A 27422-nucleotide genomic window follows, 5' to 3' on the forward strand; every position below is an offset into this window, starting at 1 on the left:
ATCAGGTCGCGCTCTTGGCGACAGAGATCCTCAATCAAGAGAAGGTCATGAAGTATGCCATGCTGTAGTGGTTTGCGGACTGTGGCCAGAGGTAGCACCCAAACTGCCAGGTGTTCGAATGCCGACCACACTCAAACGTTCACTACACAAAAAGGTAAAACGGTGGAATACCCAAAAATCGAGGTAAACAGGTCAAGACTTAATACTGGGCAAGGGGACCCAGCTAATGATGTAATTGCCTAATATTATTCAGAGGTAAGCTGGTTTCAAGTTATGTAAGGACAATATTTATTGAGGAAACAAAAAAGAAAAAATGATACTAAGAAAAAAACAAAATTAGTGGCTGAGAAGGGGACCTTGCAGGGCAAGAAAAAACTTAGTTTCTAAGAAAAAGGGAAAATAAGTTTATTTCATTCCTGGGAGGAAAAAGTACAAAACTGTAGTATGAAAAGTCAGATCTTCAAAAAACATAAGCAGAGACATAGATATATCAAGTCAGAGCCTCATTGGAATCAGTCCTCTAAAAGTTAACAAGACAAAATAATTATTTGAATAACACAAAAAACAAGAACTATTCACATGCTGGACATTCATATGGGTTCCATATACAAGTATAAACAAAGGCACACCTAACCGTATATCTATTTAGGATACATTTCCCATACTACTATTGAGTATCAAGATGGCGGTTATTCCTAATTTTGTAGCAAATTCGCACGGTGGTGTTCCCTGTTGATCTAACCTTTTCGATCGATTTTGTGAGGATTATTATGCCATCTCCAGCTTCTTTTGCCTCTGGAAAGTTGAGTGTTGATTCTTTACAATGTACAGTGGTACCTCTACATACGAATTTAATTCGTTCCACAACCTACTTCGGATGTAGAAAATGTTCGGATGTAGAAACGAATTTTCCCATAAGAATACATGGTAATTCATTTAATTCGTTCCTCAGCCTAAAAACCCATAATAAATCCTTAATAAATGGCTACACATAATTACACATAACACTAACATAACTGCATAATAAGAAAGAAGCATATAAAAAAGATAATTATAAAGAAATAATGAATAAAAAATGTGTTTTATTGCCACTTTACCTTAGAGACAGGCCAACGCCGGTGTAGGATTTGCTACGCCAGGAAGAGACGGACGATCGGCGAGAAGGTAGACTTGGTGTTAACATGTTCTTTAAATAAATACTCTCTCTCTCTCTCTCTCTTTCTTTCTCTCTCTCTCTCTCTCTCTCTCTCTCTTGTTCTTCTTCACTGTTAGTGTTAGAGACGTCTATTAATTTTTTTTTCTGAGAGCGAGAGAGAGAGAGAGAGAGAGAGAGAGAGAGAGAGAGAGAGAGAGAGAGATTAAACAAAAATGTGTTGTGTACATATGATTTTAACAGCGTTAACGAGTTGAAAGACAGTTAATTGTAACTAAAAAAACAATATCAGCGAATCTGAATTCCTTTATTAACTAAAACAAATATTGATACAAACACACTCGTGTGCGTATGCGCAAACACACACACACGCACGAGGAGACACGAGCGGCGAGTAAGTAGAGATGGTGGCCGGTAACATACCGTAACTTACACTACAGAAATTTTAATCTAACTTCGCTTATTTACTTATTTTTTAATTTTTATATTTCATATTTTTTACATTTTTTTCTTTTTATTTTTTATTTTCATTACTTTCAGTGACGAGTTACGGTATGTTATCGCAGTCACCATCCTCCTCCCCGACTGTCTCTCTTATTGCGTAGAAATTCTTGCACCTGTGTGTGTGTTTGTGCATACCCACACGAGTGTGTTTGTATCAATATTTGTTTTAGTTAATAAAGGAATTCAGATTAGCTGTTATTACTTTCTTAGTTTCATTTAATTGTTTTTCAACTCGTTGACGCTGTTAAAAATCATATGTACTCTAAACACATTTTTGTTTAATCTCTCTCTCTCTCTCTCTCTCTCTCTCTCTCTCTCTCTCTCTCTCTCTCTCTCTCTCTCTCTCTCTCTCGGAGAAAAAATAATAGACGTAGACGTATCTAACACTATAACAGCGAAGAAGAACGAGAGAGAGAGAGAGAGAGAGAGAGAGAGAGAGAGATTTTATTTAAAGAACATGTTAATACTATGTTTAGAGAGAAACAGAAAAGAGAGAAGTCTTATTTAAAAGAGCTTGTTAATGCTATCTTGGTTTTCTTTGCTTCACTTTTTTCTTTCTTTCTGTTCATCACGCTGGCCCTTCTCACAAATGATCGTTGCCAACAATCTTTTTGTCCTTTATCCCTATCAACAAATGGCGTTCTATCTCTTCCAGGGTATTGCTACGATGTCTTGTAATAATGGTGATCCCCTTCGATGGTTATTTGCTTTAATGGCTGCCTTCAGCTTGATGATCCTCGAGATCATAGGCCTATTCCGGCCATATTGTTTAGCCATACAGCATCACTCACATGCACACTGCTCTCATGTTTTTCTATAATTTCTTGCTTCAATTCTAATGAAAGAATTGCCTTCTTCCTGTACTGAAACTTAGCTTCTTAGGCACCATGATTATAGGTAAAATCAAAAAGGAAATGTGAGAAAAGGAAGAAAATAAGCACTGTTAATAACAGACCAAACAGAGGACAACCACACGATACACACAAGAACAGAGAACTGAGCACTCGACGCTCAATGGCGTAATGTTTACTTCGTGTGTCGAAATAAAATTCGGGTGTAGAGTCATAAATTTGCTCGAATTTGACTTCGGATGTTGGAAAATTCGGATGTAGATACGTTCGGATGTAGAGGTTCCACTGTATATAATTTTAGCTCCTGTTTCACAGTGAAATTAGAGTAATTTATTGTGCTTAAGAGCTAGGCCTGTTACCGGAGGCGCCATGGGTGCTGTCGTTTGTTAGGCATGTGTTATTTAGTTAGCAGAACGACTTTCCTGGTTGAAATAGTATTAATAAATTATGAAAGCTACTTAGGCATAATTATACGTGTAAAGATATTTATGGTATGCATAATTTTCCTCTTTCTTTGTCGATCGTATACGTTAGAGTTTCGGTGATTTACGTAACCGAGATCTCGTCTTGCCTAGGTTACCTAACCTAGGCGATGTAGTATACTTTCAGACATTTCCCCATTTACCCTTGTGTATCGTTTTATTGATTCTAAGGGAGATAGTATATCTCCTAGAATTATATAAATTGATACTTGTCTCCTATGGAGAGTCATATGTAATCCCTCTTTCCCTCTGAGTACCGCCGCAGGCGGAAACCCTTTCTGCTCTTGCCATAGAGTAGTTTACTCCGGCTTCACTAGGCTAGGGTTTATCTGTCTCCCACCTTTGCCGGCAAGTGTCCGGCTTTGGTTTTTGACAGAATCTCAGAGTATTCAGTCTTTTGCTGGCGGCAGGCCTGCAGGGTGAGTAGTCACGCCCCTGCTGGCTTATATCCGCCGGCATAGGAGGCTAAGCCTCCCTAAACCGTACCTGGGGTGGTGGTATGTTGCCGCCACCTTCTCCCTGCGGTTTAGAAGACTAGTTCTATGCTGGCAGACCCTGGCCTGAAGAATAGCAATTCTTCTACAGCCTAGGATAGCGCCGGCACTGAAACGATGTTTCTTCCTTGTTGAGAGGGGCGCCAAACCTGCCGGCCCCTCCTAACACTATTTCGGCAGACCCCAAGTTGAAGAATAGACATTCTTCTGCCGCCTAGGACGGCACCAATACTGAAACAGAGTTTCTCCCTTGTGTAGTGGGGGCGGCAACATTGCCACCGCCTTTTACACTTTATATAGGACCCTTTTCCCTGCCCATCTCTGTCCTTTTAGCTATGGCCGTTGTCCCGCAATCTCGCACCTCGCACCTCGCCGGCTGGTTGCATGGCCGGCCGGCTGCTAGTGGGAGACCCTCACGTCACCAAGGTTCTTCAGTCCTCCCTTGGACTGCCGTCCACAAGTCCTGTAACCGGGGTACTAGCCTGAATGATGCATTCTCCCCTTTCATTTGAACCTTCTGGGGGAAGGCAGTAAATTATATACTTACATCCTTATTTAGTGTAAACATACTTAGTAATACAGTAAGCCCTCGCTACTTCGCGGTTCGACTATCGTGGATTCATGACTTCGCGGATTTTTTTCATAACGCATGTATATACATACTGTATATCGCGGATTTTCCGGAAATTTCGAAAATAGCCGCGATATATCAAGAGCCCAAATATTTCATTAATTCCATTAATAATTAGTAATATCTGCTCTTACTGATGGTTCATTGCATTACATATGACATATAATTCAGTACGGAAAGAAATAAAACACGAAAAGAGAATGTGGTCCTACGATAATTCGGTATACGTAGTAAAATTAAATCAAACATGAAATGCAAATCAGATGCAGTCTGACTTGGTCATATTTGAATGGTGTAAGGCTGCTAATGGCTACTACTACAAATGTAATGGATGTGCATCTTTTCCATGAATCTTTTGTATGTATACGTACGTAGTACTGCATCTAATAATATTCTTTGTTGCAAAAATCACATCTCGAATAAGCGTACATATCCTACAACAAAACAAGCGTAAAATAGCGTACGTAAAGCATACTGTGTATAGTACCTTGTATTTGAATTTGTAACTACTACGTAGCATGTAAGACGGACTGTGATTGGTTCCAGTGCTGATAGATGTTGAATCAGCTCCCAAGTTTTGTAATCTAGCCTGTGATTGGTGTTTTGACCGCTTCTCTGATCCGCAGCATCTTTTCGCGTCCACTTTGTTTACCGCTCTCTCTCCGGGTGGATGCTGCTACGTTACTGTGTAACTTTAATCTGCTGTGCGTGACTGTTTGAAGTTGAACTTTATATTGAACTTTCTGTTTAACCCCTTCAATGGCTCCCAAGCGTTCAATGGCTCCCAAGCGTTCAATGGCTCCCAAGCGTTCTGCTTCTACTAAGGCTTGTATTGAGCCTAAACGCCACCGAAAAATGATGACGATTGCTGAGGAGGTAACACTTCTCGATATGTTGAAAGAAGGGAGAAGTTACGCGGCCGCAGCCCGCCATTTTGGAGTGAACAAATCCACCGTTCGCTACATTATGAAGGACGAGGCGAACATTAGAAAGACGGCTGCCATCACCTTTAGCAGGTCAGCGAAGCGAGTTGTTGCCGCTCGTAATAAAACGATCGTCCGTATGGAAGGTGATTTAGCAGTGTGGATTGCCGACTGCTGGAAGAAGAACATAGCCTTGGATACGAACACCATCCGAACCAAGGCTTTGGGTTTGTATGAGAATTTTGCGGCAAAGGAACCTCAAGACGACGATGGCGACCATGCTGAAGAAGACGAAGATGATGTACTAGATGAACCTCAAGCAGGGACATCCACTGATTCCCAGCCTCAGAAGCAATGTTTTTTGCCAGCAAAGGATGGTTCGCGAAGTTTCAGAAACGCTTCGGCCTAAAAAGTGTTTCCCTGCATGGCGAGGCTGCTTCCGCTGACACTACCGCTGCTGAAACTTGCGCGAATGAGACATTTAAGAACATCACTGAAGGTGGATACAAGCCCGATCAAGTGTTTAATATGGATGAGACCGGCTTGTTTTGGAAGAGAATGCCGTCGCGAACTTTCCTGTTCAAAGAAGAAGCCAAAGCCTCTGGCTTTAAAGCATTCAAGGATAGCGTTACCCTCGTGATGTGTGGCAATGCTGCTGGATTTTTGCTAAAGTCGAGGCTTATTTACAAATCGAAAAACCCTCGCGCTTTGAAAAATAAAAATAAGAATCTCCTTCCCGTGTACTGGATGCATAATCCAAAAGCATGGATTACGAAGATGCTGACCTCCAACTGGTCCACCAGTGTTTTATCCCGCAAGTCAGTAAATATCTCTTAGAGAAGGGCTTGCCATTTAAGATCCTTCTCCTTATGGATAACGCTGGTAGACACGCAACTGATCTGTCGCATGAGGGCATTCAGGTTGAGTTCCTGCCACCCAACACAACGTCATTAATTCAACCGATGGATCACGGGGTTATCAGGGCGTTCAAGGTCCTCTACACGAAGAATACCTTGGTGGACCTCGTTGCGTGTGTGGATGCTGCCCAAGATGATGAGGATGAAACATTCAATTTGAAGGCGTACTGGCGGAAGTACACAATAGCCACGTGCCTGCAGAACATCCAGAAGGCACTGAAAGAAATGAAACCTGCTACTGTTAATGCGAGCTGGAAGAAGTTGTGGCCCCAGATTGTTTACGATGACGAGGGATTTAAATCTGCAGAGATTCAACACTCTGCAATACGGAAATCTGTGCAGTTGGCTGCGATAATTGGAGGTGACGGGTTTGGCGACATGACGACTGAAGACGTCGACGAATTGTTGGACTGCCATTCCCAGCCGCTAACTGACGCAGACCTCGAAGACCTGACAAAATCGGCCAGTGAAGAAGATAGTGAAACGCAGGAAGAGACCCAAGAAAATGTCGAAGAAACGGGCTTAATATTATAACGGCTTGCCAAGCTCTGCAACCTTGCAAAGGAGTTGAAAGAATTGTCGCAAGAGTGGGACGAGGATATGGTTCGTTCTATGCAATTATGCAACAAAATCGATGAAGACATGACTCCCTACAGGATGCTCTTCGAGCGAAAAAAGAAGCAGCGGCAGCAACTTCCGATCACAATGTTCTTCCAGCCTCGCAAAAAAGAGCCAGTTCCTCCTGCTACTATGCCTTCGGAAGAAATTGAAGAAGTGTCCCAAGAAGAAGTTGAAGAGGTGTCCCAGGAAAAGACACCTCCGTCTGAAGAGACGTAAAATACTATCATTGGCTGCACAGTAGAAGACATCATCAGCTTCATCATCATCATTTCTACTGTGCAGCAAATTCATTGCCATCATCATTCAAGTTTTTCTTCAACTTCTTTTATGGTGAGTACAGTAACAATCTTTATTTTTTTATACTACAGTGAACCCTCGCTACTTCGCGGTTCGACCATCGCGGATTCACCACTTCGCAGATTTTTTTCATAACCTATATATATATACATATCGCGGATTTTCCGGAAATTTCGAAAATACCGCGATATCCGAAGACCCCAAATACGATATTTCGTTACCTGTAATTCCATTAATACTGTAATTAGTAATATCTGCTCTTACTGATTGTTCATTGCATTACATATGACATATAATTAAGCACAGAAAGAAATAAAACACGAAAAGAGAATGTGATCATACGATAATTCAGTACTGTATACAGTACGTAGTAAAATTAAATCGAACATGAAACGCAAATCAGATGCAGTCATACCATATTAGAATGGTGTAAGGCTGCTGTTGGCTACTACTGTACTACAAATGTAATGGATGTGCTTCTTTTCCATGAATCTTTTGTATGTATACGTACGTAGTACTGCATCCAATAATATTCTTTGTTGCAAAAATCACATTTCGAATAAGCGTACGAGAGAGAGAGAGAGAGAGAGAGAGAGAGAGAGAGAGAGAGAGAGAGAGAGAGAGAGAGAGAGAGAGAGACATCCTACAACAAAAGCGTACGTAAAGCTATTATTATTATTGTTATTATTATTATTATTGTTGTTGTTGTTAATAAAATTATTATTGTTATTATCATTATTATTATTATTACAGTATCATTATTTATTATTATTATTATTATTATTACTGTACAGTATACTGTACGCAGGGTATCTTGTACTTTGAATTGGTAACCTACGTAGCATATAAGACGGGTTGTGATTGGTTCAAGCGCTGATAGATGACGAATCAGAACTCAAGTTTTGTTATCTAGCCTGTGATTGGTGTTTTGCCCGCATCTTTTCGCGGCCACTTTCTCTCCCGCCGTATCGCTGTGTAGACGTTGTTAAGTTATTGTGAACTTTAATCTGTGCTGTGCGTGACTGTTTTAAATTGAACTTTTTGTTGAACTTTCTGTTAAACCCTACTGTACAATGCCTCCCAAGCGTTCTGCTTCTACTAAGGCTGGTAGTGAGCCTAAAGGCCACCGAAGGATGATGACGATTGCTGAGAAGGTGACGCTTCTCGATATGTTAAAAGACGGTAGAACTTTCGCGTCCGCAGCCCGCCATTTTGGAATCAATGAATCCACCGTTCGCTATATCAAGAAGGACGAGGCGAACATTAGAAAGACGGCTGCAATCACCTTTAGTAGATCAGCGAAGCGAGTCGTTACCACGCGTAATAAAACGATCGTACGCATGGAAGGTGCTTTAGCTGTGTGGATTGCCGACTGCCGGAAGAAGAACATAGCCTTGGATATGAACACCATCCGAACCAAGGCTTTGAGCTTGTATGAGAATTTTGCGGCAAAGGAACCTCAAGACGACGATGGCGACCATGCTGAAGAAGACGAAGATGATGTACTAGATGAACCGCAAGCAGGGACATCCACTGATTCCCAGCGTCAGAAACAACGTTTTTCCGCCAGCAAAGTATGGTTCGCGAAGTTTCAGAAACGCTTCGCCCTGAAAACCGTTTCCCTGCATGGGGAGTCTGCTTCCGCTGACACTGCCGCTGCTGAAACTTACGTGAACCAGACGTTCAAGAATATTATCGCCGAAGGTGGATACAAGCCGGAACAAGTCTTTAATATGGATGAGACCGGCTTATTTTGGAAAAGAATGCCGTCGCGAACTTTCCTGTTCAAAGAAGAAGCCAAAGCCTCTGGCTTTAAAGCATTCAAGGATAGCGTTACCCTCGTGATGTGTGGCAATGCTGCTGGATTTTTGCTAAAGCCGGGGCTTATTTATAAGTCGAAAAATCCTCGCGCTTTGAAAAATAAAAACAAGAATCTCCTTCCCGTGTACTGGATGCATAATCCAAAAGCATGGATTACGAAGATGCTGACCTCCAACTGGTTCCACCAGTGTTTCATCCCGCAAGTCAGCAAATATCTCGTAGAGAAGGGCTTGCCATTCAAGATCCTTCTCCTTATGGATAACGCTGGTGGACACGCAACTGACCTGTCGCATGAGGGCATTCAGGTTGAGTTCCTGCCACCCAACACCACATCTTTAATTCAACCGATGGACCAGGGGGTTATCAGGGCGTTCAAGGCCCTCTACACGAAGAATACCTTGGCGGACCTCGTTGCGTGTGTGGATGCTGCCCAAGATGATGAGGATGAAGATTTTAACTTGAAGGCGTACTGGCGGCAGTACACCGTAGCCACGTGCCTGAAGAATATTCAGAAGGCACTGCAAGAGATGAAACCTGCAACCGTGAATGCGAGCTGGAAGAAGTTGTGGCCCCAGATTGTTTACGACGACGAGGGATTTACACCTGTTGAGATTCAACACACTCCAATACGGAAATCTGTGCAGTTGGCTGCCATAATTGGAGGTGACGGGTTTGGCGACATGACGACTGAAGACGTCGACGAGTTGTTGGACTGCCATTCCCAGCCGCTAACTGACGCAGACCTAGAAGACCTGACGAAATCGGCAAGTGAAGAAGAGAGTGAAACGCAGGAAGAGACCCAAGAAAATGTCGAAGAAACGGGCTTAACATTAGAACGGCTTGCCAAGGCCTGCTACCATGCGAAGGAGTTGAAAGAAATGTTGCAAGAGTGGGACGAGGATATGGTTCGGTCTATGCAATTCTCCAACAAGGTCGATGACATCATGACTCCCTACAGGATGCTCTTAGAGCGAAAAAAGAAGCAGCGGCAGCAACTTCCGATCACAATGTTCTTCCAGCCTCGCAAAAAAGAGCCAGTTCCTCCTGCTAGTACGCCTTCGGAAGAAATTGAAGAAGTGTCCCAGGAAGAAGTTGAAGAGGTGTCCCAGGAAAAGACACCTCCGTGTGAAGAGACGTAAAATACTACTGTCATTGGCTGCGCAGTAGAAGACATCATCAGCTTCATCATCATCATTTCTACTGTGCAGCAAATTCATCGCCATCATCATTCAAGTTTTTCTTCAACTTCTTTCGTTGTGAGTACAGTAACAATCTTTATTTTTTACTTTAATTTTCTAACATTTTAATATTTTTGCCTGTTTTAGTTTAGTACTGTATGCATTAAGTTAAAGGGAAGGTTTTAAAAGTCTGAAGAGTATACATATTGTAACCTATCATATTTTTTTTGTTTAAAATTTACATTTACATACGTAAAACAATCTCTCTCTCTCTCTCTCTCTCTCTCTCTCTCTCTCTCTCTCTCTCGTAAATTGTTTTCCTGCTTTGCTACGTACAGTATGTACTGTATGATTTTATATAGATACGGTAAATAATATTTGTAATAACATATTTTCTAAAAGCTTTTACTGTAAATATCATTATTTATCACTTTCATCATGCGCGTTAAATGCCTTCTTTGTTCTGAGCGTGGTTGTTTACTGAGCGTACTTTATGACGCCGTCGTTTCAGGCGGCGTCATAAAGAAAAACATTTCATTTGGAAGTCCTAAGAAAAATTAAGTAAAACATTGGTAATAACAAAATCAACATACTGTACTGAATAATCAATATAATCGATGCAAAAATATACATGTTAAATAAATAGGTAAATATGGTGTCACTACTTAGCGGATTTTCACCTATCGCGGCCGGGTCTGGAACATATCTACCGCGATAAACGAGGGTTCACTGTACTTTGATATTCTAACATTTTAATATTTGTGCTTGTTTAGTTTAGGGTACTGTAGTACTTGCATTAAGTGTTCTGTACCTTAAAGGGTAGTTTGTTAACAGTACTATGTAAAGGGAAGGTTTTAAAAGTCTGAATATACAGTACATGTTATAACTTATATTTTTTTGTTTATTACATTTAAAACAACTCTCTCTCTCTCTCTCTCTCTCTCTCTCTCTCTCTCTCTCTCTCTCTCTCTCTCTCTCTCGTAAATTATCATTCGGTCATTAGCGGCAGTTTGTTATTGTTGATTAAACGCCAAAAAAAAAAAAGAAAAAAAAATTGTTTTCCTTCTTTGCTACTTATGTAGGATTTTATATAGATACGGTAAATAATATTTGTAATAACATATTTACTAAAAGCTTTTAATATCATTATTTATCACTTTGATCATGCACGTTTAATGCCTTCGTTTGTTTATTACGATCGAAGATGGAGCATACAGTAAACGAATGGAAGGTTTCTGTTTCAGGCGGCGTCATAAAGAAAAACATTATATAAATGGCATTCATTTAATTTATTTGGAAGTCCTAAGAAAAATTAAGTAAAACATTGGTAATAACAAAATCAACATATAATCAATATAATCGATGCAAAAACTAACCTATACACAGATGTGTAAATGCATTTGTTTCTTCATTATGATCAGAGATAAACGTTATCATTTCTTATCGTGCTTTTTGGCGTGTTTAGGAAACGCATGATATAAATTCGCCTTTAATATTTGTGCCTGTTTTAGTTTAGGGTACTGTAGTACATGCATTAAGTGTTCTGTACATTAAAGGGTAGTTTGTTAACAGTACTAAGTAAAGGGAAGGTTTTAAAAGTCTGAATATACATGTTAAATAAATACGTAAATATGGTGTCCCTACTTCGCGGATTTTCAGCTATCGCGGTCGGGTTTGGAACGAGGGTTCACTGAAGGCAGTCCTTTACTCCATGCTTTCTTTCTCTATCAGCTAGTATGCCAGCTCGACTGTGCCGTCAGGGACTAGCTATGCCGGCTGAATTACAGTATATGATTATACAGTAGTCAGTATATTTTCAGTATAGTATATACTGCAGATAGAAAACTATTGTATATATTATACAACTAGTTATTTTCCAACATATCTTGGATATCCTTCCCCAGGCTTTTGCTGAAACAAATCCTATATTGAAAAAATAGAATTCCTTCAATACTCTGATTAGAAATCAGTTTACATTTTACCCTACAATATTAAATAATTTAGAAGGGCCAGTGGTAGTACACTTTCTATCCTTAAAGGTTAGAGCCCTTATCCTTGAGCTTCCCTGATCAGGTAACTCTATGGTTTTAATATTGGAAGGGAAGGTCACAGCAATTGGCTGGGTGGGATACACAAGTATGTGTCTTTTCTAATTTCTAGTCCAGTCGGCGACATGCCGGCTGGACCGTGCCGCCAGGTGCTAGCCATGCCGGCAGCACACCGGCTGAACTACAGTATATGATTATACAGTAGCCAGTATATTTGCAATATAGTATATACTGCAAACAGAAAACTATAGTATTATTATACAGTAGTTAATATCTAACATATCTTGTGTACCCTTGTGCAGGCTTTTGCTGAGACCGAACCTATATTGGAAGGATAGAATTCCTTCAATACTCTGATTGGAAATCAGTTAATACGTACCCCTCAATATTAAATAATTAGAAGGGTCAGTGGCAGTGTACACTTTTTTCTATCCCGAGGGGTTAGAACCCTTTTCTTTCGAGTTGCCCTGATAAAGGAAACTTTTATTTTAATACAGGGGGGAGGTTACAGTAATTGCTTGCGAGGGATACACAAGTATGTGTCTCTCACTATTCCTTTCTAGCTTACTATCCTAAGCTGTAATAATTAAAATATGACTAATTACATATTGTTTATCAGGTGAGATAAACAATTGTATAGTCATTTTGTTTTCCTTTCTTTACTGGAGGAACCCCAGATGAAATGCGATGCAGTCTTCTGCAATCATAAGAGTACAGTAGACCCCCGCCATACGACGTCCCCAGCTTACGTTTTTTTCACGTTACGGTGTGGAATACGATTTTTTTTCGTCCCCTCGTTACGACATTTTCCCCACCTTATGGCATTGAATTCCGAAACTCAAATTTGGCGGTTTCTACGCGTACGACTGTGCGAGTCAGTAGCTTGCCACCACGCTCATACGTCACTAAGAAGCTGGTCTGCTATTGGTCAGCGTCACGGCGTCACTAAGATGCCGATACGCTTTTGGCCGAAAATCCTCCCACAATGCCTGAGAGAGATGCTGCCTCTCTCTATTATTGCAATAGTATCCTAAAACAGATGAATTCAAGGGGTCTCACGGTTGGTTCTAAAAATTCAATAAACGGGCCGGGATTCATCCAGTTGTATGGCATGGGGAGGCTTCAAGTTCAGACACCAAGGGTGCCGACAAGTTTGTAAAGTATTTCAAAAAGATCCTGAAGGAAGAAGGCTATGTAACACAATAAGTGTTCAACTGTGATGAAGCTGGTCTTTTTTGGAAAAAAAATGCCTCGTCAAATATACATGACCACCGAAGAGAAGAAAATGCCTGGACATAAGCCTATAAAGTATCAGTTGACTCTTACCCTATGTGCCAACACCAGCAGGTCTGCAAAATCAAGCCGTTATTGGTTTACCATTCCAAAAACCTTAGGGTATTTAAAGCTCATGAAGTCAATAAAGACTTGCTGCAAATTTTCTGGCATGCTAATGTTAAAGCTTGGGTTACTAGGCTCTTTGTTGAATGGGTTAACCAAGTTTTTGGCCCTGCTGTTAAGAAGTACCTTCAAGAGAATAATATGCCTTTGAAGTACTTGCTTTGTCTGGATACTGCCCCCCCCCCCAGGACTCTTAAGATGATATTTTTGACTAGTTCAAGTTTATCAAAGTGCTGGATCTCCCACCGAACATCACCCCCTATCCCCTATTCCCCAGCTCATGGACCAGCAAGTCATCTCTAATTTCAAGAAACTTTATACCAAGAACTTGTTTAAGCAGTGTTTTACCGTCACACAAAGTACCAACTTTGCATGAATTGTGGAGGAGCCATTTTAATATTGTACGCTACTTGAAGATCATAGATCAGGCTTGGGAGGGAGTGACTCGACACACCCTTAATTCTGCTTGGAAGAAGCTTTGGTCTGATGCTGTTGCTTCTAGAGATTTTGAAAACTTTGGCCCTGAACCTGCATCTGTGCCTGGTCCAGAGCCTGACGTGGATGATATTGTGTCTGTTGGTAAATCCATGGGTCTGGAGGTCGATGAAGATGACTTCACCGAACTCGTCAAGGAGCATCATGAAAATTAAATGACTTACAGTGTATTCTTATGGGAATATTTGATCCAACATATGACTTTTAACATACAAAGTAGGTTCGGAAATTAATTAGATTCATATGTAGAGGTTCTACTCTAATACCTTTTTAATTTTGATGCAAAAAACGAGTAACACTGAATTAAAGTTTTGGCGATTTGAACAGAGCGATGTAAAGTGAGATTTAAAATGAAGGAAAGAAAAGTGATTTGCTAGTTGAATGAATATGCTCATGAAGCATCTGCTGCAAAAATAGATGTTGAAAAGATAAAAACAACTGTTAAGAAAAAAAGTGCTTAAATTCTCGAGCCACCAACCATTGTGGTAAATAAGTGTTTGGCTGGCGCTTCTTCATCTACTTTAACCTTATCTCTAGACTTGCCTGCAATGTGAAAACTTATCACTAGGAATAAAAAATAATTAAACAAGGCACCAGCTAACCCTATTGATTTGGGGTATTAGGTCATATCCGAGTCTTATACTATACGTTATATATTCCCTAACTGGGTATGGAAGAGAAATTCCTTTTGGGAGAGACTGTGGAAAGCAATAGTAGAATACAGGCAGTCGAGGACTTACAACCGATACAGGTACCAAGAAACAGATCGTGACTCAATCTGGACGAATGTCGAACTCAAAATGTAAAGTTTCTGTATATTTATTATGCTGCGTCATGATGCTGTAATCATCTTGGTCATTTTTTATCAACATGTTCTTAGTGTATATCATTATTTTATTTTGGTTTGTAGGATATTATATGCTTTATTAAACGGATTTTGAGCGAAGCGAAAAATCTATTTTTGGGTAAGATAGCCATGTCGTCCTGATGGAAGTTCCTTAAAGGCAGCTTCCTAGGGTATATTACAACTACAGCGATATTCCCAGAGAATTTACCTTCAGGTACCCAGAATTCTAACTCCTGGAGCGAGTATCCCTAAAAAAGACCTTAGGGATATCGTAAATATCAGTGGACGTATTCTTGACACGCCTCATAGCAATCTATACCCCGAATAGAGTTAACACTTCGTAGGGGTAAAATGGCAAGAAAACGAAAACGATAAGAAAGGGGGGGAGCCGTTCATAAGGCATCCCTCCTCCCCGTTTCGAAAGCGTGCCCTGCGCCGCTCACGGCGCCATCTGTATTCCTTGTAGCGATACACGAGGTGCTACAGATACTGTATGTAGGGAGGGGTCCTACTATCCTTTTCACTCATATTTATTTTGAAAAGGAGCAGGGCGGGTCCATCAGGACGACATGGCTATCTTACCCAAAAATAGATTTTTCGCTTCGCTCAAAATCCGTTTTTTGGGCTCAAGCCATGTCGTCCTGATGGAAGTATACCAGAGCATTACTGTATCTGTGGATTCTCAATACGTGCCGTACTCCTCAAGAATGTTTCTTAGTCAACTCGACTGACAGACCTAAGATGTTACCGTTATACATCTTTTCACTAATCATAAGCCATGAGAGTGCTTCCTGCCCCCTACAGGGAGGAGTCCTACTAGACTCTAGAAACGAACGAAGAGTACATATACCTATGTATGAATCACTCGCTAGCCAGTACCATATAGTGGTCTCACTCTATATGAAGCGAAGTCTTACGGGACTACCGTATCCAAAAGAAAAAGTCCCGACCAGCACCCTGGTCGAAGTAAAAATAGACAAAAGGTTATATCTGCGTAGGATTAAACTTGCTACTACCACCGTCCTCAGAAAGGGGTGGAGTCCTTATTGCTAAGGAAAGTATAAACCAGTATAATCCAGGCTTTGCATTAAGGAATAGGCTATTATAGATATCCCCGATTAATATACATAGGCTAAATGCTCAAAAAACAATATGAAATCAAAAAATATAGGTGAAGGAGACGCAAGGTTCCCGAGAACAAGTTTATTGAGAAACAATAAATAGATATGGTCACCATAAATATGTACATATGCTAGGTGGATGACCAACAATTTTCACAAGTACTGTAGTGCATGGATGAATGATTATCTGAAAGAAAACATATGTGTCACTTACACATACCCCGGTATCAAACTTAACGTCCATGTTACTACTTTGCTGACAATAGCGTTGGCAAACGCTTGGCACCCTGTCTGTACTTATGTTACCATCACCATCACGTTGGAACAGTCACTGTGGGCTCTGAGAGCCTACACTACCAGTTATATCAACATATATAACTAACTATTCACCCAAGAATCCAAGTCCCAAATGATTCCGCTGTTCCTCGCAGAGTTAAACAGCAGGGTTAACGACGCAACCAACTGCTACCACAGACCTCTTTAGCTGCTCCACTTGCTTAGCATAGTGGCGAAAGAATACCCTGGAAGACTTCCAGCCAGTGTATGAACGAAGGTGTTCAAAATCCATAAAATTAAAGAAGTTTAAAGATGAAGCAACTTTCCTCGGATCATGACCTGCGGGTGAACTGTCAGGATCCGCTCTGCGAATAAAATATGTAATTTTCGCCCTAAGTTGATTTAAAGATAAATTCGAGCCCGATGTTTCTCCTCTGAATAGTTGGCCCCCATGGAAGTCTGAAGTTCTACGAAGATAGACCTTAAGGCATTCTACGGGACATAGAGATGCATCTTCTTTCAGAGGGCAGATTCTCCAGGGACCCCACCTGTTGGTGGGCAACTCGTTCTTAGCGAGAAACGTAGGGTCCGGAAACAGGTTCAGTTCTCCCCCATCCAGGAACTGAACTCGGCCCTCCTCTCTCGAGAGGGCCACAATCTCACTAACTCTGGCCCCAGAAGCAAGGGCAAAAAGGAAGATCACTTTTTGAGTCAGGTCCTTCAACGCACATTCCTCATTATCTAGTAATGAGGCAAAATGAAGGACTTTGTCTAATGACCATGAAATAGGCTTTGGAGGAGCTGATGGTCTAAGCCTAGCACAGGCCTTTGGGATCTTATTAAACATTTCGTTAGCGAGGTCTACCTGGAAGGCATATAGAATGGGTCTTGTTAGAGCTGACTTACATGTAGAAATTGTGTTCGCCGCCAGCCCCTGTCCGTGGAGGTGAATGAAGAAGGATAGGCAGAACTCCGTAGAGATCTCGTGCGGGTTCTTATCTTTGACAAAGGCTACCCATTTCTTCCATGCAGATTCGTACTGCCTCCTAGTAGACTTACACTTGTATTCTTCCAGGAAGTCGATACTATCTTTCGAGATTCCGAACCGTTTCTTCACCGCTAGGGAGAGAAAATCATGAGCTGCAGGGTTCGGGTCTTCTGTAATGAAGCGAAGACAGTCGACTTCTGGACTTGCTGGGACAGAACTGGGTCCGGGAGCGGTAGGAACTTCAGTCGTAGTTCCAGAGCCAGAGGGAACCATACACTGTTCGGCCACTTGTGGGCCACTATTGCTGCTACTCCCTTGAAGGATCTCAGTTTGTTGAGGACCCTCAACATCAGATTGTGAGGGGGAAACAGGTAGATCCTGGACCATCTGTTCCAATCGAGGGACATCGCATCTATTGCTTCTGCCGCGGGGTCCACATATGGGGACACATATTTCGGCAGCTTCTTGTTGTCCTTCGTCGCGAAGAGGTCTATCTGCAGTTCTGGGACTTGACTCAAGATGAAAGAGAATGATCCTGCGTCTAGGGACCATTCTGTCTCTATCGGTGTTACCCTGGATAGAGCGTCCGCGGTCACATTCCGGACTCCTTGAAGGTGAACTGCTGACAGGTGCCACTTCTTCTTCTCCGCCAGTCGGAATATGGCTAACATCACCTGGTTGAGAGGTGGGGATCTCGATCCCCGCCGATTCAGACATTTCACAACCACCTCGCTGTCCAGTACCAACCTTACGTGGATCGAGTGACGTGGGGATACTTTCTTCAGGGTCAGAAGTACTGCCATAGCTTCTAGAAAGTTTATGTGAAAGGTCCCAAATAGCTTGGACCAGATTCCTTGCACTTTTTTCCGATGGGAGTGACCCCCCCACCCTACCTTTGAGGCGTCTGTGTGGATTGTCACTGACGGGGGGGGTGGCTGAAGAGGTAGAGACCTCTTTAGACGACTGGCTTGAGACCACGGTCTGAGAAGAGAACGTAGCCGAAGTGGGACCGGTCTCTTTACGTCCCTTCGCTCTTTCGATGCAAAGGTTCTCCATACTCCCGCTGCATCTTTTAGCTGTGCTCTTAGCACAGGGTCTGTTACTGATGCAAACTGAAGAGAGCCCAAAACCCTCTCTTGTTCGCGTCTTGATATCCTCTCGGAACCTAGAAGTCTCCTGACAGACCCTGCTATTTCCTTCCTCTTTGACATCGGGATGGAAAGACGGTGTGACACTAAATCCCAGTGAATTCCCAACCACTGGAACCTCTGAGCTGGAGAAAGACGAGACTTCTTTCTGTTGATCATGAAGCCTAGATATTCCAGGAACTGAATCACTTGTAGGGAAGCTTGCAAGCATTCTGCTCTGGATGCTGCCCACACCAACCAATCGTCCAGGTAGGCTACTACCTGGAACCCTTTTAGGCGTAACTGTTTGAGAGCTGCGCTCGCAAGCTTCGTAAAGATCCTTGGGGCTATGTTTAGTCCGAAGGGCATCGCCCTGAAAGCGTAAAGTTTTTGTTGTAGCTTGAATCCTAGGTAGGGGGAGAGACGACGACTTATTGTAACGTGCCAATATGCGTCTGACAAGTCGATGGAGACGGTATATGCCCTCTTGGGCAGTAAGGCCCTTATGTGTTGTAACGTTAGCATTTTGAACTTGTGGTTCACTATGAACTTGTTGAGTGGTGACAAGTCCAGAATGACTCTGAGTTTCCCCGAGTCTTTCTTGGGAACACAAAACAGCCTCCCTTGGAACTTGATGGACTTTACCCTCCTGATCACCTTTTTCTCCAACAGATCTTGGATGTACTCCTCCAAAACGGGGGTGGAGTGTTGGAAAAATTGAGGGCACAGGGGCGGAGTACTGTACCAACTCCAACCCAGTCCATTTTTGAGAAGGCTGTGGGCCCAGGGATCGAAGGTCCAGCGATCCCGGAAATACTGAAGTCTCCCACCTACCGGCGACACTTCACTTTGACTGTCCTGCAGTCTTGCCTCCCTGGCCGCGACCACCTCTGAATCCTCGTCCCCTAGAGGGGCGTCTTGATGACCCTCTAGCTGCTCCTCTGGGTCTTGCACGAAACGTGGTCGACTGTCCCTCGAACACGGGATTGAATGCAGGGGAAGCTGATGACATTGCTTGGGGAACCCATTGGAAGGTGGTCGGGGTCTGGGCTACCAGTTGTGGAACCGGAGGCAAAGCTGGCTGTTGCTGCTGTGGTCTTTGCTGTTTGAAGGACTTGGCTGGACGGGAGGAAAACCTTGACTTCTTCGCCTTTCCTTTCGGCTGAGGGCCCTCATCCGGAGAAGACTTCCTCTTAAGGGACAGGCCCCACTTCAGGAGAAGATTGCGGTTCTCAGTGGCAGCCTTGTCCACGATCTCTTTGACCACGTCCTTGGGAAAGAGATCCTTACCCCAGATGTTAGATGAAATTAGCCTCTTGGGTTCGTGCCTCACTGTGGCCGAGGCAAACACAAACTCCCTACAGGCTCTCCTTGCTTTCACAAAGCAATAGAGGTCCTTGGTTACTGTGGCCAGATGGATTTTGGCCATAACCATGAACATCTCTGGCATCTTGGGGTCGCTAGCCATCGTCTCCATGTTGGTCTGGAGAGACATCGAGGCTGCCAGGCGCTCCTTTGTGTCCAATTCCCTCCGAAGAAGGAATTCCGACAACTTGGGAAGGTTTTCGCCGAACTGCTGTCCTGCAATGTCGGCGTCTAACTTCCCAACCGAGAAAGTAAGGTACACCTCCTTCCAGTCCTTGTTATCCATTGGCAATGCCAGCGATAGAGGTTTACATTCCTCCAAAGACGGGCACGGCTTGCCAGCTTCAACTGCCTTGATGACGGCCGCAAACCCCTTTTGCATAAAGGGGAAGGCCCTAGCTGGGGAGGATACAAAGGAGGGGTGTTTCTTGCTCAAGGCGGCAACCTTCGAGTTTGAGAACCCCCTCTCCTTTAAAGCAGCTGTCAAGGTGGCTTGAGCCTTGGAGTGATCTAGGATAATCACTTCCTTTGGTTCCGTCTCCTCCTTCGAAGCCGGCTCCTTCTTCAAACGGACATAGCAGTCCGGGTATGCCCCTCTACTGGGCCAGAATTCCACCTCCTCAAGGGGAACTGAACCCAGTTTCTCCGACATGACGATCTTCCCAATCGTCATCGGCATGTGCTCGGCATATCTCCACGGGTTGGTATCCGAGCACAGAGGAAGGTCCTTAACGTTGAGCTTCTTTGGAGGTCCACGTGATGCTGTGATCTTCTGCATCTGGAGCTCCAAAGTAGCGGCCTTCTGATTATTCTCCCTCTGCATCTGTTGGATCATACCAACGATGGAAGAGAGAGCCTGTCCAAGCTCTGCTGGAAGAGCGGACGAGGTAGAGGGGATAGGTTCAGGGACCTGAACCGGCACGTCTGATGAAACGGGAACCTCTTCCTCCACAGCAATAGGATCTCGATCTTGCTCCTCGCCCTCTGCGAGGAGATCCTGCTCCGCACGATCAGACAAGTCGGACATCTTGTCGTCCAACTGGATGTCCTGCAAGGCGTCAGCGACATCCTCCTCCACTGGGATCTGGATCAGAGGGATCTCCGGCCGAGGCTGGGGAACAACAGCATCAGGGGAAGCCTTGGGGAAAAGGTATGCCCTCATCTTCTCGTTAGGAAGATAAGGTCCAGTGGTGTTTTTCTGAAAACCCCTTACCCATACACGAAGCCTCTCCCTCGCTGCATCTCTTGACTCCGCCGACCTAGGGGATTCAAAAGCCTCTGATAGCAGGTTAGTACATACAGCACATACCTGCGGATCCCAGTAACGATGTTCATCATTGGAGGCTGCACAAGCTGCGTGCCTCCTACACGAGGTATGTCCGCAAAAGTTCTTACTGCGGACATTGCAGAAGACACTATCACACTTCGGATGCTCCTCCTGTAAAAGAAGAAAAATTTCCATGAATATCAAGTGAATTTTAATTCACATGTAACAAATGAGTATTCAACAAAGAATAAGGGAAAGACACCTACTTGTGAAACCCACACAAACACCTGTGGAAGCCCACCGGCCAAGTCACATAGTTAGTCTTTACTAGAATAACCAGAGAACGTATTTCCAAAGGAAATTAGGTGTAGCTCACACCTAAGGTAAAATAATACCATTCTGGCCAGGAATAAAAGAATTATCTTTTATCCTTGTAAGGCGACACCAGGTGATTATACCAGTAACACAAGTAAGATAGAAAAGACAGTGTTGTAACCTACTACATCATGAACTCCCTTGGTTGAATATACCACCAAGAGAGGACTGATACAGTACCTGAGGGTGGTGTGCCAGCCGGCTATTGCCGCTCAGCACCCCCCCCCCCCCCCGTTTTCGAAAGGTAGATCTCAAGTACACAACATCAGATCACCTTTATTGGGGAGAACTCCAGAACCCATGCCTGAACCGGCCGGCAGTGGTTGCCAGACCGTAGCCACCCGGTTTGCACTGAGTTGCCGGCCATCATATTTAGTGGCCGGCTGACTGGGCAGTGTCGCGGGCCGGCCGGCAGCAGTAAACAAACCCTGCCGGCTAGCCCCCACACACTAGGCAGCACTCGGCTGCCGGCCCCACTTGTAGTGGCCGGCAGATGAGCAATAGACCGGCCGGCAAAGGTATACAACCAACGCCGACCGACAGCAAGAGAACTGGAGAACACCCCTCCCCACCGACGGCCGGCCTGTAGGCCGGCAGACGGCAAGGACAACACATACTAAGACAAAAGAATGAGTGCCGGGTTAAGAGACTATAAGTCTCTGAGCCCGGCACCCGAAAGAGTGCCGAAAGGAAGGGGAAGACACTAAGTCAAGCTTCCTAACCGCTGCCTACTGAATTTTCAGACGGCAGCGATAGAGGGACCAAGAAAGGACCGGGCAGCACTCACAGTAATGGTCTCTGCCGGTCGGCACACTTTGCCGGCCGACAGGAGACCACGTCAGTTCCTCATCCCAACCTAGGCTAGGCAAGGATGCAGACGACTGACACAAAGAACGGAAAAAAGAGAAGGGAAGGACAGAGGGTCCTATCCAACATTACCTTGGTTAAGGGTCATTCCAAACTAAGACAGTTCATCTCAGTTAGAGAAAGACCCGAGAGGGAGGCCGGCACTACTGGCTGCCTCCCACGAACCACGGCAAGGAAGGAATTGCCTTTCCAGAAAAGGGAACATATCCCGAGACCGGAACGGCAAGGACAGTCTGATGAGTCACCGAGTAAAGGGATCACTACTGGAACCCAACAAGGTGGACTAAGGGAGGAACCCTTAGTGCCCGAGTCAATCGGCAAGGGAAACTCTGCCCCATGCCAGACAAACCGGGCTCAGACTAAACACTGTTGTACTGTCACCCTCTGAACCAATACTGTTGGAACGGGAAGGTACAGTACTACTCCAGCATAGATATATTTGAAGGTTAATTCAAATAAACCACTAGAGTTAAGCCTAAGGCTTAAACAGAGGGAAAGGGTTTGCCCCTTCCCCTAAGAGAAGGGAGCAAACGGGGAACAGATAATATTATAATGACCTAAGACAACCTAGCCTAGGCACTAAGAGAATCGATTACCTAATTCACCGAAACTCACATCAATACTATCTTGGAAGGTACTCAAAAAGGACTAATATGTATAACGTTGCCTAACGCTTAAAGCAATAATTTCACATTTGGAAGACTAATTATCATGCAGGAAGTACATAGGCCAACAACTAGCCTACGAAGACTAGTGTTGGTAGCCTTGGTAATTTCGCCAGGCACATTACTATCGCATCATAACAGAATTCCTAAATAAGCTAAGTAGCTAATATTTAAGCGCAAAAGGGGCTGGGAACGTCGCTCTTGCTAACAAATAAATCCTATTCTAGCGAGCGACAGCATCCATGATGCCTCCAGCAGGCAACAGCTCTTGTATCAAAGATAACTCTTTTAATAACTTTAATTTTAACCAAGAGCCTACATTTATACATAAAAGAAATAATACTCAACTTATCCGAGGCAGAAGAAGTTGGAGAAAGCATTATTAACGAGAAAATTCCAAGATTGGGTAGTAAACAGGGAAAATACACCGAGTCGTAGAGCTACGCAAAAAGGAATACAGATGGCGCCGTGAGCGGCGCAGGGCACGCTTTCGAAACGGGGAGGAGGGATGCCTTATGAACGGCTCCCCCCCTTTCTTATCGTTTTCGTTTTCTTGCCATTTTACCCCTACGAAGTGTTAACTCTATTCGGGGTATAGATTGCTATGAGGCGTGTCAAGAATACGTCCACTGATATTTACGATATCCCTAAGGTCTTTTTTAGGGATACTCGCTCCAGGAGTTAGAATTCTGGGTACCTGAAGGTAAATTCTCTGGGAATATCGCTGTAGTTGTAATATACCCTAGGAAGCTGCCTTTAAGGAACTTCCATCAGGACGACATGGCTTGAGCCCAAAAAAGCTATTTTGTATTCTATTTTTTTGTCTAGGACCTTTTTTTATTTACTCGATAGTATCATTGAGCGTTGTTAAATTCAAACAAGTGTTTTGTTGAAACTTGTACAAAGCATAGTGTGGTGGTGATGATTTTTGGTTCATGAGTCATCTTACCTTATAATGAAGTTGTGTTGGTAATGTACAGTTACATCTGAAGAATTGTAAGAACTAAAATACCATGATAGAAAGCACATGAAAAAAATGTAGCGCAGTATAATAGGTTACCTAGTATTTTATTCAACTGCAGGTAGGTAATGGTCACTTAGTTAGTAGGTTATGAGTTGACCCACCCTAGGGCTGCAAGTATTCGCTGATTCTCAATTTTCACGTGGCTCTTTGCTACCTAACCCTCGTGATTAAAGCGGCCTGACAATACTTTTAGTCTAATTCTAGTTTGTTTTGTCACAAATAGAAACCCTCTGCTATTCATAGGGGATTACCTTTCGGCGAAGGTGAAAGATGAGCCAAGAATAACTTCAAGCGAGGGTTGACCACCCCACCCGCTAGTTAGCGGGTGGGGGGTGGGGATAGACCAGCTACTCCTCTCACTCTCATACTTGGGTTGAGTAACTATTTTGCTTTCTGGCTCGGTAAAGATCAGTCATACTGCAGCTCTCTCCCGTTTTTGACTTGCCATTATGATACATTTTCTTTTTCTATACAGTGCGTGTGTTGGAGTGTTTGCAGTTCTGCAATACAAACATCCTGGTCCCAAAGGCCGTAAATGCGGTACTTTCGTGTCCACCCTAGAGATGGACCCCTACCTGTTGTGTCCAACTTGTTGGGTCGGCCAGTGTTCACGGAATGACACCTGTAGTGAGTGTAGGGAGCGGTCTGCCTCCCAGTGGGAGAGGTTCGGGTGACGGAAGAAGAAGAAGGCTAAACGTTATTCTTCTCCTTCGGGGTCTTCATCGAAGTCGAAGAAATCACGGTCTTCTTCTACCTCCCAACCTCTTCCGAAGCTGCTCCTCCGACGGTCTCCTCTTGGGAACGGCCGAGCAGTAGTGGAGCCCTGGTTAATCCAGTTTAACTCCATAGGTCTCAGGATGGTACCGTCTCCTCTAGCGAGACGGCCCGGCCCTCTCCTCCGGGGAATGCTTGCTCATTTACAGATCTTTTGTCTTTTTGGTCAGCCCTGGGCGTGGATGGTCCTCCTTCTAAGGACGTTCTGTTCGATTCCTTCAGTTGGGAGCAGAGCGGAGGCTCTTGTCATCTTCTTTGGAAGTCGATCCCACTCCTTCAGGCACAGGCGCTGCTGCTCATTGGTTGGACTTATGGACCCCCAACACTGAGAGCGATGTAACTTCACCAGGGGCAGTGGAGGAGCAAAGTTCAAAGCTTGTTTTTCCTTCGGGGGAAAACCTCTCCCGCTCGCGAGAGAAAACCGCACGTCAGCAGTCTTACGCTTGCAACTCTCCCCCTACGGCTGTGACAGGGCTCAGTCTTAGGCGATGTTTTCCCTCGGGAGAGCAAGTCTCTCCTTCTTAGGCTTAGCAGTCTCCCCTTGGGTAATTACAGTCATACGTCTCCACGAAAAAATCTGCTTACGAAATTTTCACGCTGCGAAACGGAGTGCAAAGATTTTTCTGACTTAAATTGCAAAAAATTTTTCATGATAAGAAAAGAGATTTGCCTACCAGCCAGAGAGTAAAATACTCACACATTAAAAAGAAAGAAAGAAAATGGGTTGTTCACACAATAGAAAATGTATCTCTATAGTAAGGGTAACTATAATAGTACAGAACATATGGTACTATATTTTATATATGTACAGTATTGTACTGAATGTATTGTATTATTTTCCATTTATTATTGCATTATGTTCTAATAACTACTTAATTTACAGGTATTAACAGTTAGTTTGGGTTTATTGAATGGTTGAAATCTATTTGGCTGTACAGTATTTCATAGTGGTTATACTGTAGCTATATTATAAAATTTAATGTGGTGTTTTTGTTGGGTTTGGAATTAATTAGGCGATTTACATGTAAAACGTGACTCGTATCACGAAATTTTCACGAAACGAAAGCCACTCCGGAACGGATTAATTTCGTGTTGGGAGACATTACTGTACTACCAAACGTTCCCCTTCGTGTGTCTGTCAGGTGGATGAGTTTCTGACCTCTCTCCATCCAGGTCGTGCCCCTCCTGCTGCCCTAAGAAGATGCCTTTTGAACTGGCGAGTTCAAGTCACAATCTCCCTTCTATCTTTGGGGTCTCGGGACAATCTAGCATCAGGCCTGCTGGATCCAAAGACTTCGGGTTTCCGTTGCGATGTTCCTTCGGGTTCTCTTAACTTGGATCCATCGGTTCCTCGTTTCGTTAAGCCTTCGGCTTTGCGAGACTCTGAACCCTCGGGTACTGGTTGCGATGTTCCTTCAGGTTCTTGTAACCTGGGGTCTTCTGGTTCTCGTTTCATCAAGCCTTCGGGTTTACAAGACACCGAACCTTCCGGTTCTGGTTTCGATGTCCCTTCAGGTTCTCGCAACCAAGGACTTTCTGGTCCTAGTCACGTTAAGCCTTTGAGTTCTCGTGACCCGGAGCTTTTGGGTTCCCGTTGCGGCGAGCCTTCTGGCTCTCATAACTCAGGTTATACTGAATCTTTGGGTTCTGGTGACCAGGAACCTTCAGATTCTCATTACGCTGAACCTTTGGGCTCTCAGAACGCCGATCTCTCAGAGCCCTTGGGATCTGCATTATGTTGAACCAACAGGTTCTCGGGTCTCAGGGAACATAGGGCTATTTATACAAATTGGCCGGCCAGCCCTATCCCCCAAGAAGTCCTGCCATAAAGCAAAGTGGTTACTCAACCCTAGTGTGTAAGTGAGAGGGGTAGCCGGTCTACCTCCAGCCCCTATCTGCTATCTAGCGGGTTGGGTGGTTACCCCTGGCTAAAAATTATTCTTGGTTCGTCTTTCAGCTTCGCTGAAATGCAAACCCCTGTAAATAGCTCTAGGTTTGTATATTAAGAAAAATACAAATTACTTACAAATTCGTCATTAAAATACAGAAGTTGGCATTAATTGATTTAATTAAAGATTTCAGTTGTTAGAATGAATATTAAGCAATCTTCTTATTCAGTACATGCAAACCTTTTTTTTTTTTTTATAATTTTTTTTTTTTCCTTACTGGATACTATTGCAATAATTTCTTCATTTAGTTCACGGAGGAATTCTACTAGTGTATGGTGTAATGAGTCAAGTGTTCCCCACCGTCCCCCTAATTGTGAAGATACTCTCTTGGAAAGAACGTTAAAATCCTCTTTTGTTTATTGATTTACAGCACACCTCGTTACTCCTATTTTTTGATCAAGCAAGCATAAAGTTGAGAGAATTAATGATTTTAAATATCTTCATAGTCAACGTTCTTAATACAGGTTAAGATGGAAGTAAAAGTGAAACTGGAATTTTGCATAATTTCTTCTAATTAAGAATATTCTTCATTTCAGGTTCAACTATTTTAGACAGAGCTGTAACTGAGCACAACTTATTAGCTGCAAGCAAATTATATAACAATATAACATTTACAGAGCTGGGAGCTCTCTTACAAATTTCTCCCGCAAAAGCTGAAAAGATAGCAAGCCAGATGATCACCGAAGGTAGAATGAATGGCTATATTGATCAGGTGAGTGGGTTTAAAACTTAATTTTATTTCAGTTAGTCTTGCCCAACATTCATTGTGCTGATAAGCATTTAAAGCACAGCTTTGGTTAACAAACTAAAAAAAAATCATAGGATTAGTAATGGGTTTGTATGACTAAACCTCCCATATCTATGTAACTAATACTATTAATACTACCATGTGCTGTTATCCATGATTACAATGTTTGGAATCCTCACTATTGCTTTGTCAGCCACAGTTTTGACACCGTTTTGT

At 43.3% G+C, this 27422-nt stretch overlaps 1 protein-coding gene across 1 annotated transcript in view; it reads left to right on the forward strand.

Annotated features, from left to right (window-relative positions):
• Window positions 1-27206, forward strand: part of CSN4 (COP9 signalosome subunit 4) — a 296826-nt gene extending 269620 nt beyond the window's left edge. The window contains exon 8 of the mRNA XM_068371437.1: window positions 26995-27206. Coding sequence (XP_068227538.1) covers window positions 26995-27191 — 197 coding nt within the window. The 3' untranslated portion in view covers window positions 27192-27206. The remainder of the gene's footprint in view (window positions 1-26994) is intronic.
• The last annotated feature ends 216 nt before the right edge of the window (window positions 27207-27422 follow it).

Source organism: Palaemon carinicauda, chromosome 4, assembly GCF_036898095.1.
Source record: "Palaemon carinicauda isolate YSFRI2023 chromosome 4, ASM3689809v2, whole genome shotgun sequence".
Classification (NCBI taxonomy): Eukaryota; Metazoa; Arthropoda; class Malacostraca; order Decapoda; family Palaemonidae; genus Palaemon; species Palaemon carinicauda.